General features: G+C 39.8%; 1 protein-coding gene across 1 annotated transcript; it reads right to left on the reverse strand.

Annotated features, from left to right (window-relative positions):
• Positions 1 to 238: 238 nt before the first annotated feature.
• Positions 239 to 10,643, reverse strand: LOC138851676 (Krueppel-like factor 6; the record flags this gene model as incomplete). The annotated part of the gene is given in 3 exon segments (XM_070081039.1): positions 239 to 597; positions 1,600 to 1,705; positions 10,431 to 10,643. Coding segments are annotated over 3 exon segments (601 nt in total), but the record flags the coding sequence as incomplete, so codon positions are not given.
• Positions 10,644 to 12,465: the final 1,822 nt, after the last annotated feature.

The raw sequence follows: 12,465 nt of genomic DNA on the forward strand, positions 1-12,465 counted from the left end.
GTCTTGAGAAATTATCCTGCGCCTTGTATCCTCAACGACAGAGTCAAGGTAGTCACGTTTTAGCAGTTGTTTACTAATCTTACATCTTGCAAACATCGTCTTATACATACTCGTGCGCCTTATATGCCGGAAAATAGGGTATATCACTTTTGTCCTATTTCCTTAATACTTAAACAAAATGGAAATTATATTAATGATTTTGTTTCCAATTTTTCAACAGATCCACAGAGTGAATTACCTGTGTGTGTGCGTTTGTGTGCCTTGAGGTGTGAACTCTTGGTATACACTTTCTCACAACCCTCAAAATCGCATTTGTGCACCTTGCGCCGTCTGAGGGCGTCAGTGTAGTCAGCAGGTGGAGGTGGTGGCCGCCCAGGGGGCCGCGCCCCCGCCGGAGGCGAGGGAGGAGACGAAGAGGATGACGAGGAGGAAGAGATGAGCGAGTGTGAAGATGGTGAGAGTAGAGAGGCGGCTGCAGCGACGGCAGCGGAGGAGGAGATGGAGACTGATACCCCTGATGAGAGATGGGCGGCGGGCGGGGAGGAGACTGGAGGCGGTGACGGAGACTCGCTCAGTGACCGCTTCCCACACAACGCTCTGCAATAACAACATAAAGAATGAAAGTTACAATAACACTGATGGAATATTCACAAGTAAACCAGAGTTCCTCCTAAGGGACAAGAAAACACAATACCGTGACTAGAACAACAGACAAATGCCGAGCACATGGAAAAAATAAACTTATGACAACGTTTCGGCGTGACTTGGACTGTGGATAAAGTATCTCCAACAGGGGGCTAAGACCCCCTTCTCTTAAACCAGTCACACTAACACACGAAGGTGAGGGAGCCACTATATATACTGGTTCCCTAGTATTTTGAGGGACTGTATATGAATAGTTGTGAAAATTAGCCGAGAGCTGTTGATTATATTTGTTGTTTTTGTCTCTTATCAATGAGGCTGGTTGACCCACCAGAAATGGTGGACACTTTTGCAAATTAATTATTACAAAATATCGCCCACACAGCGATGGAGCCCGTCGCGTGAATGAAACTGTCTTAAAGCGTTACCCTACACATGAACTAAATGGTTATGAATGATAATTTTTAAAGGGGTGGAACCGTAAGCCAGCGGAAGGCCTCGGTCAGACGACCAAAAGCTCCAACGGCGTGTCATCATATGACTAGGACCCGCGTCAGGAAGCATTTGTCCTGTTTCCCGACGAACCTTACCTAACCTAACCTTCCCCTACACAGTTACTTTCCACCAAATTTATGACTTATAGTTGCCAGACTCACGAAATCATAATAACACGATTGGAAACAAGCCAGGGTACGGGTGGGATTTGAACTCATGGCGAGTGAGTCGTAAAACTCCAGGCCAGCGGCTTACTCACTGGCCTGGAGTTTCACGACTTGCCAGCCAAAGGTTCAAATCCCACCCGTTCCGTGGTTTAAAAGCGTTCAGAGTAAAGCAAAATATTAGAGGAAATAAGAAACATTAGAGAAAAGTAAAGCATTGCACAGATAACGAATTCTTTTTCTTATAAAGAACACCAATTACTCTAAGTATTACAGATGAAACCCGAGTATTACTCACAGTGACGCCTCTCTGATTTTACGGATTGAGAGGAGGGTGGTGGAGCCGGTCCTGAGGGCGTCTAGACTCACACCGTAGGCATCTGGACTGGGCGGAGAGTCACTCTCTGAGGAAGACAACGACAACATGAGTTAAATGTTCAAATTTACTTTTGATATTCACATTTCTAGCGCTGTTTAGCGCTTCTTTTCGAGTATAATAATATTCACACTTTTTCATTTCGTTTCAGGTCTAATTCTCCTCTCTCTGTGTCCCTATTATCCAGTTTTGTCATTATTCCCTCACCCACCTGTTGCTAGCGGTACTCGTCATAAATGAAGTCTTCATGAGAACACCGAATCACTACCGCCAAGTGACAGATTAACCTGTGATAGTTGTTGGATAGCGAGCGGCTAAATGCAACAGCCTGGGTGAACAGGCACTTAAAGAACCTTGGTCAAAGGCCTCGTTGGTAGGGTAGAAAAGCCCTCAAACCCAAGCACATCACAGGTTCCCAAACACAAATTAAAGTAACCACATGAATGAACGTCAGTACCTGCCTCAGCAGCATCTTCCCACCCCAGACCCTCTCTTGTTACTGATTCCTCCATCACTCCCTTCCCTCACCACCTGGGCTAGTAGTATGGACCAGTGCCAATAGCACTCTCCTGGGTCAGTGCCAACGCTCATCTCATGGGTCAGTGGCACCCGTTCTTCCTGCCTTCTAAAGCATTTCCTACTAACACGTTTTAGTGCTACCAGCAGATTCTCTCTTACTATGCTAATCCATTGTTACCTTCCACCTATTATCCCACACAAGCCATTAGCTACAACAAACATAATTAGCTGCATATTTACTTCCCCCAACCATTGCTACCCGTTTTCAAGTCTGAAATATTGATACGCATAATTCTGCAATACAGATAATATCATAGTTAATTTTGTAACGAGTTTTCGTGTAAGCGCTAACTTGCCAATGCTAATCAAGGGTGGGCGATGAGTTGATGCTAAGGACTCTTAATGCAAGAAGTTGAACTGCCCATCAAGTCTATCAATCCTAATTTCCTTCCATCCCTGAAGGATGTATAATCAACACATTCTTCCTTCAACCCCCCCCCAGGCTGGATCACTTTAACAGTGATTGGATTACCGATTCGCAGCCAGTGTGGTTAGGAGTGTGTTTCCCTGCAGGTGAGGTTCCACAGGGTACTCTACCATCCAAGTATCTCTAGGCGTAAATGTTAGGCAGTTCCCCATTCGTCTAAATTTCCTTTGATGTATGACTAATGACTGGTTTGCATAGTGTCAATAACCAACTTAAAATAGTTACGCCATATGACAAGTTCGGATTAACCTTTTTTTTTTTTTTACACTAACTACTCTTCCTCCCCCCTTTCAACCGAACTTCCCTCCCTCTACCTCTATCTTCCCTCACTTTTACCTTCCGTTGCTTCCATTCCATATGAAGTCTCGCAAATATACCATAAGTCTCACAATAATTAACAAAAGCTTCAACTTCCAACTAGGAAAACCACAATCATCATCAAAGCTAAGCATCACCACCACTTGAAAACTCTCCTGCTACCACTTACTCTCACCAACACCATCACGGTCACTGGTATTGCGGTAGTCCATCACTGGTTGTCGTGTGGATGACTTCGTTCATTACGTCATCCATCAGCCAGGAGTGAGTTCCTTTGAGTGCCGCTGAAGGCTGACTACTCGGTCGAGTGATGACTCGACTTTAATTTCGGGTTGGGGCTAACTGGATTATGTAAAGTTTTGAGATTCTTACTACTAATAATAATCACATTATTCACGCAACTCACAAATTGGAAAAGAAAACTAAGACGTTTCAGTCCGTCCAGGAGGGACAGAAACGTGGCGTACATTTCCTTCCACCTTGTGGATTGTTCCAACATGGAACAATCCACAAGGTGGATTGTCAGAAGAGACAGCGAACCACTAAATGGATAAAGTCGTACATAAAATAGCGTAAAACATTATTAGAGCCAAGTTTAACCAAAGCGGAGCTATATCAAGTTACAATATTTACAACCTGGTAACGTTTATAACTTAACATTTCCCGTAAGGAAAAGTCTTACGCTGGTTATTATTTTCGCTCATTATTTTAAGTGTCGTCTACTGTTAATTTACCGAACGATATTTCAGGAATAGTTCTTCTATTTTAACCCAGGGGCCGTCTCCCACCAGGTAGAGAGACTCGAAAAGGAGCTTTATTCACCATCAATAATTCAGAACTGTTACATTTTCGCCCCTCGTATAGAGTACAAGTACTGTATTTCGAGCCTCCAGGACTCAAGTCCGACTAACTAGTTTCAACATCGTTACTTTGCTCACGCTCCAACACAAGCCATGCAAACCACTTGTCGCCAATTCCATCTAACACGCTCACATATGCCTGTTGTATGCTCAAGCTTCTAGAACTCGAAACCACCTTTACTGTCTCCTTCCAACTTTTTCTTAGACGTCCTCTACACCATCTTCCTTCCACCCCTGATATATATACCCTCCATCTCTAAATTCCCAGATCACCTCCATAATTCCTCCCTGGTCCTATATACCTTTTAACCTTACAACAACATCTAAATTTGTAGACTAAGTCTCTGCATAATATTCACACCACACATTGCCCTCATACGTGACAACTCCAATGCCTCCCCCCTCGCTGCAACGTTAAATTCCCATACCTCACACCCATGTGAAAGTGCTACCACTAGATACTGGTAGATTCCCCTTTTTGCTTCCATAAAGTTTTTTCATTGCAGAGATGCCTCAACACGCCACTTACCTTTTCCCCATATTTTATGGTTCACCTCGTATTTCAAAAACTCATCTGCCATCATGTCTACTCCCAAATATGTGAATACGTTCACTTTCTCCATACTCTCTCCATTCTGATCTCCAATATTTCATTGCCTAAACTTGTTTTTTTTTGCTGCTCTCTCATATGTTCAATTTAGATTTTCTTCTTTTACATACCCAAAATCTCCCAAAAGAACTGAATCATCAGCAGAGCACAACTGTGACTACTAATGCGTATCGATTCATTATCCTTTAAACTTACACCGCTCCCAACACCCTAGTGTTCACTTCTTTGCCTTACCATTTGCTGGAAAATATTTCGTCTTCTACATACCCTAATATGAGCCTCACTATCGGTATGAAAATATTTTACAGCTTATAGTCACCTACTGCATTATTATTTCCATGGGGCGCTAGACCTGTACGGGACATCCAGCCCCTGGAGAAATGAGAGGCAATCAGATCAGAGCACAAGAATAGGACAGATCGAAGCTCTTGAACTAAGACCCCTATCACCAGCATCAAAGAATACCTCCATGAAGGGTGCCAGCGGAATAAGTTTAGAGTGTTGAATAAGCAAATGGTTCAAGTGCTTGGTAAATTTAATAAACAAGAAACGCGTAACATGGAGAGCATGCTAATGATGTTAACCCCCTCAGCGCACTAGTAGCTTTTTCATAGTTAAAAGTCTTATCAGCCAAGCACAGCACTGTAGATGGTATACCTTCACACTTATCATATTACCTTGCACATTCAGTCTCATAGCGGGCGCACCTCTTCAACAGACTCCTAAAGTGGCCTCTAGAGCATTTACAATGAGACGGGTCAAGGGCATATATACAGAGATGTGCTTCCTTGTGCACATGAAGAGACGTGTGTTTGTGTATATATGATGAGAGATGCGTTTCTCTGTATATACATACTAATAGGTGTTTTTATAAGTGCATATGTACCGATGAGCGTTTTTCATAGCGTATATACACCGAGAAGTGTTATTTTTGTGTATGTACTGGCAGATATGTTTCTCAGTGTTTACTGTTATTGTATACACACACGCGTGTTGCAACAAATATACACATGCAAGATGTTTTTATGAACACTCACAATATTTGGATGTATTTAGCGCTCCCCTTTTTATAACAAAAACAGAAATTTTCGCATGTATACAATGTTTTAATTATATTCGACTTAGAAGCATCCTTGCGCTTAGTATCCACGGGAAATGTGGCCTTAATGACCTCGTTAAACACGCTGGGGCATCAGGTAGCCCCCAGACCAGTTGAATGAGCACCTGCTATGAAACTCCCCTCCGTAACTTTTCTATCACCCTCTTTGCCTTATTTTCTAAATTCCTCGCAGATACGATGAACAGGCTCATTTTACAGCGGTCTCCATTGTGAATCCATTGGTAATCTATTGTGTGTTTTAAATGTGTGTTAAATGTGAGGAGGGTGTAGTTAAGGTGGCAGGCCTTCTGCAGCCGTCAGCACACCCACACTGCATATTAATGTCCCTTGGATGAGCCAACTCTCATCAACCTCCACTGACATTTATGTGTAGACGGGTGAACTGCCGAATACATTCTACCCGGTTACCAAACCAGCATCAACATAGCTACCGACGTCGCTACTACGACTAATATTCTCCCATCACCACAGCCATCAGCTCCCACCTTTTCTAACTCGTGGAAATCATGAAATTCATAGTCATTAGATGTTTATTTTTGTCGCCTAAGTGGTTATTGTGCCCCCTATATCTATCTTGTGTACGGTAGGTCAGAACAAATGGATTCAGAAAAGACCTAGAAACTAGGCCCAAAAAGGGGTTACCAAGAATGCATCATCGGTTATCAAGAATGTTTCATCGAAAGTCAGCACTGTATGCCTCTTGTGGGTTTAGCGCTTAGTTATGATTATAATAATCTGTTGAAACCAAATTTCGAATAATTGCTTAAAATGAGCAAATATCTTAAATAGGTCGAATTCCTAGCATCGACAGCCCTTCACCAGAATCAAGGCACCCCTCTCAAGGCGGATTGTACTTCGGCAATTACTGTCTCGTATTGATTAAAATAATCCATGAACGAAGTACCTAGCATTTTCTTTGGTTTAAATGATGGCGAATATTTCCTTAATAGCCGCAATTTCAGGAGCGTCACTCCAGAGGAGCTTCAACATACCCATGAAAACAGTAAAGTTGTCAGTGTGTTCTGTTTGTGATAATAGCTTCATGAACAACCCTCCGTTGAAGGCTCTTTATTCGAGTAACTGGTGCACTGCCCTTCCCAGCCTTTGATCAAATCTGTTTACCTCCCATTTTCCTCTGGCTTTTTAAGAATCCATTAGGGGTTTATCGCCTCCCCACAATGGTAATATTTACAGTATTAATAAAATGCCTACAATTTATCCAACAATAATTAGACACTCAGCAAGGAAAACGAGGGGCGAGGGAGGGGGAAGAATGAAGAGAAGATCGGAGTAGAGAGTATTAGAAAGAGAAAAAGGGGGGGGAGTAGAAAAAGGGAGGAAAAGAGAGGTTTAAAAGGAATAAAAAAAAAGAGTAGACGAGGTATAAAGAGAAAAAACAGGGAATAGGAAGTGGGAGGCTGGAGAATAAGTAGATAAAAGAAGGAAGATATGGGGATAAGTCGAAGAAGAGGGAGCTGAATGAACAGTTATACTAGAAGAGAAATCTAAAGAAAAAAAAAATGGAGAAGGTAGCAGGAGGAAATGAAGATGGAATAGGTGTGTTTGTCAGTGTGTTGGAGAGCGGGGGAAGTCTCCTAATTGTACTCATTGCTTTATGCAGGGGGGTCGAGTCCCGGCTCCTGGCCCCACCTCTCCCCTGCTTACTACTTAGTTCACTCTCCTGGCTGTGAGAGCCCAATCATTCCTAACATTATGTATGGTTTCTGTCTATACCACGTCGCTTTCTAGGTCGTTGCACTTCGTATGTGTGTGTATGTGTGTGTGTCTGTGTGTGTGTCTGTCTGTCTGCCTGTCATCAGTCGAGGTCAACACAGGACGTTCACACTAGACTTCCTCTATCACAGCTATACACCCTTGACCACTCCGGTGATTATCATATTTCTGGGGACGCGCTAAGCTCGTAATTGTTACACAGCGCCTGGGGGAATAAAGACAATTACGTTTGACCTGAGAAAAGGGATGGCAGCTGTAATACCTCAGACTCGGGCGCAGTTTTGTTGCAGACGTCGCCACTGATGTACAGGACGGGCTAATAGCCTATCAGGCTCCCCATGACCATCAGCCAAACTTACAACCACTTCAGATCCAATTTACAAAGACGGGCCCCAGTTCTTGGCCCCGGAGCGCTGATTATCATCTCATTATCCCCTTTTCCACATCTTCTTGACGACTCTACCGCCGTGTCGTAACTGCCAGATCGTTGTTAATTATCTCCCATTACGAGGCATAATTTAACAATTGATGGGGTGCCCCCAAACCCCGCCAGCTACCGGGCGAGGCCAGCAAATGCAACTCGCCTAATTTCTCTTAAGATGCCGCGACATGCTTGTGGGCAAGGCGTAAGGCGACGATCATTAAGGCTTTTATACACATAATAACAATAACCCCACGGACGTCTAGTTTCATGGATATAAGAATACTCAATGATGATATTATATATATATATATATATATATATATATATATATATATATATATATATATATATATATATATATACATGGAAAACTACCACGGGGGGAGTTGAATGATAGCTCTAGGCGTTTCGTGTTGTAATCAACATATCAAGAGCTTGCAATGTTGCAGAAAAAAAGTCCAAGCAAATTAGTTCAGGAGTAGTTACATATATATAATCGCTTGTATGAGTAAAAATGAATAACATTCATAAGGACCCTTCAAGGAGAGTCCCTTCATGCATGTGAGGGGCTCTTGATTCAAGGAACAGGGAGCTGCCCATTTGTTTTTCCTTAAAATTTAATTGGTTTTCATTCTCCAGGCGCTGTATGGCTCCTGTGTGTTCAGCGCATCCCTATAAAAATAATAATTATCTTGTGTGTGTGTGTGTGTGTGTGTGTGTGTGTGGGTACTTATCTATATGTAGATACAGAGGTTGAGTCTTAGCTCCTGGCCCTGCTTCTCAACTTGCCTTTAACCAGGATTACTCTCTCCTTGTGTGTACGCATAGATAGCAGAAGTTCATTACCTGTGGAGGTTCTGGTTGAGTTTCAAAACACTGGAGATAACGAGTGACTAATCCATGTTATACATGGCCTCATGCCTCACCGCCCACCTTGTGTAAGATCCGACGCAGATTAAGTGTTTACCTAAATATCGCTTTCACGGGGGGTGCCTGCACGCCAGTCAAGGGCTCTTGAAGATTCCCTTTATTGGATCAAACAAGATTGCCTTCCATCCCAACAGGTTTAGCACGTCCGGATAAATAATAAATAGTAATAAATAACCTATATGCAAGACAAGCCACAGGGGTGGAAATAATTCAAATAGATGCTGGGAAATTTTAAATAAAGCAGATTCACCGTGGCCCTTAGAGCAAGATAACTTTCAGATGAAGGAGCCTTGAGCGTCCCCTGGAAACATTACGTACTGGAGTCTCCAGTGTTGGCAAGCATGAACGATAACCCTCTTACAAAATCTGTAATATTTATGAAAGTGTTGTATAAAATATTAATTCAGAACAATTTGAAACTTTTTTCAAGGATGTCTGATGGGTTTAACGCATATATTAATAATCAAGGATGGTTTGTGGATGCTTCTTGTATACTGTTTTAATGGAGGGCTTTAACTGATGTTTCTTGGATTTTCATGGTTTTATATATATGATAATACTAGCTGATTTTTTGATTGTTGGTTGCTAGTTCTCGTTAGTATTTTGGTGAACAGATATTTTCACAAATATATCGTGTGTGTGTGTGTGTGTGTGCAACTTGTTCTAATTGGCATTTGTAAACCGTTCCAGCTGCTATTTGGTCAGCTAGCTTGATTTAATATTGTCAATAATATTTTGATCGAAGATGCCTTTAGATACTATTATTAATATCTTTATCTACTTTGTTTTTATCTAGTATTTCTATTAGTATTTTATCATCCCTATCTAGTATGTTTTTATTTAGTCACACAAAACATCGCTGATTAACAGGGCAAAAGAAAACCCAACAAGTGTCAAGACAGCAAAGTGAGGCTCGAACTCAACACGAAAAACAACTTGTGTCTCGAACTTTGCCCCCCTGGAGCATTAGGCGCCAGGTCAAGGGTCAACTACTGAAAGAGAAGACGCAGCCGATTTCAACATCACAATTACGAAAGCTTTTCTCTCGACCTGGTGAGAATGGTGGGGAGTCCAGCGTGTATTGCGGCAGGGGTAAAAGGGGAAGGCTGCGGTTAAGAGCAGAAAGGGGGGTATAGGAAGGGGTAGGAGAGGGAAAGCGGCTGTTGAAAGGGAGAGGGGGTAGGAGGAGATAGAGGCTTTGAGCAGGGGTTGAAGGTTTTGCCACAGGATAGAAGATCGTTTGGGACTGGAATTTGGATGAAATTGATGCAGCAATTTTTTCTTTCTTTTTTTTTTTACCGTCAAGACGAAAATGTGAATGTTGCAACTCTGTCTCTGCTGCTACAAAAATAGAACATAAGCGGATACACACGAGCACAAGTAGATCATACACCATAACACCGACGTGCTAGGTCTCTGTGTTGCCTTTTATTTACAATACCTGTAATAGATTCCAGGAGTCACCGCTTCTCGAGCCGGTCTTAAAACAGGCTTCTTAAAATTGTGGTCTAATAAATGAGCCTGTCTTAAATAAAATAAAGGAACGTTCTTCATAGAAGAGTCATTCACTTGATGCAAGTGAATGACTCTTTTCGAAGTTCTGAAGCAAAACATTCCCTTGTTTACCTTCCATTTCCCATGTGCTCACTAACACTTATGGTCCTAACGCGTCCCCATGAAAACAATAATAATGATTATCTAGAAGATGAGTTGGAAGTCATAGGTGAGTGAATTGAACATTTCGTACATACCTGCTTTAAGGGAGAGGTCGACGCCGAGGGAATGTAGAGCGAAGGAGGGGAAGGTTGGCACTTTGAGGACGACTCCAGTATTGTGTTCCTTAAGGCCTTTGAGAGGCGTGTGCCCGTCGTGACTCTTCACCGACATCTTCGTCGTCCTCACACTCAGATCGACTGGTTCTACCTGCTCAGGGGGCACCTCCGCCTGCACGGACGGAAAGACACAGGAGATGGCATTTTAATGCACAACATATCGATCAAGATGGAAAACAGTGCAATGCAACATTTCACACTTTCTTTATCGTAACAAATTCTTTAAAAATAAGTGTCAAATGGGATCTAGGTGGTATGGCTTCATCTGTGCCCTTGCACCTCGATGGAATACGGACACACATACACACACGTGCGTATATGTATGTATGTATATATATATATATATATATATATATATATATATATATATATATATATATATATATATATATATATATATATATATATATATATTGAGACACTTATGCAGCATATGGGAATCTTTATTCAGGAAAAGTTTCGCCACACAGTGGCTATATATATATATATATATATATATATATATATATATATATATATATATATATATATATATATATATATATATATATATATATATATATATATATATATATATATATATATATATATATATATATATATGTCGTGCCGAATATGTAAAACTGGTCAATTAGCAAGAACTCATTTAAAATTAAGTCCTTTCTAAAACTTTCTCTTATACGTTTAAAGATATATTTTTTTCATTAATGTTAATGTAAAAAATTTTACTTTTTCACCAGAAGAATCTTAGAAAACTTACCTAACCTTATTATAACAAGAATAATTTATTTTATCCTAACCCAACTAAATACATTTTAGATTTGTTTACAATAATTTAATACTAAACAAACACAGTGAAATATATTTTTTTCGTTAGGTTCAGAATGATTTTGGCGAAATTATTGCATACACAAATTTTCGCTTGTCCTATATGGCAAGATGAGCGTTGCTATTTAAGCCAAGATCGCAAGTTCTGCCTATTCGGCACGATATATATATATATATATATATATATATATATATATATATATATATATATATATATATATATATATATATATATATGGTGCCGAATAGGTAAAACTGGTCAATTAGCAAGAACTCATTTAAAATTAAGTCCTTTGTAAAATTTTCTCTTATACGTTTAAAGAAATATTTTTTCCATTTATGTTAATGTAAAAATTAATAATTTTGTACCAAAAATACCTTAGAAAACTTACCTAACCTTATTATAACAAGCGCAATTTAATTTAGCCTAATCCAACTAAATATATTTTAGATAACATTGCAATAATTTAATAATAAACAAACACAATGAAACATATTTTTTTCGTTAGGTTCAGAATGATATTTGCGAAATTATTGCAAACACAAATTTTCGTTCGCCTTATTCGGTAAGAAGGGGGTTGCTATTTAAGCCAAATTAGCAAGTTTTACCTATTCGGCACGATATATATATGTCGTGCCGAATAGGCAGAACTTGCGATCTTGGCTTAAATAGCAACGTTCATCTTGCCATATAGGACAAGTGAAAATTTGTGTATGCAATAATTTCGCCAAAATCATTCTGAACCTAACGAAAAAAATATATTTCACTGTGTTTGTTTAGTATTAAATTATTGTAAACAAATCTAAAATATATTTAGTTGGGTTAGGTTAAAATAAATTGTTTTTTTTTTTTTAATAAGGTTAGGTAAGTTTTCTAAGTTCTTTTTTTGGTGCAAAATTATAAATTTTTACATCAACATTAATGAAAAAAATATATCTTTAATCGTATAAGAGAAAATTTCAGAAAGGACTAAATTTTAAATGAGTTCTTGCTAATTGACCAGTTTTACATATTCGGCACGACATATATATATATATATATATATATATATATATATATATATTATATATATATATATATATATATATATATATATATATATATATATACTGACACAGTGGAGGT

This window comes from Cherax quadricarinatus, unplaced genomic scaffold, assembly GCF_038502225.1.
Source record: "Cherax quadricarinatus isolate ZL_2023a unplaced genomic scaffold, ASM3850222v1 Contig1547, whole genome shotgun sequence".
NCBI classification, from domain to species: domain Eukaryota; kingdom Metazoa; phylum Arthropoda; class Malacostraca; order Decapoda; family Parastacidae; genus Cherax; species Cherax quadricarinatus.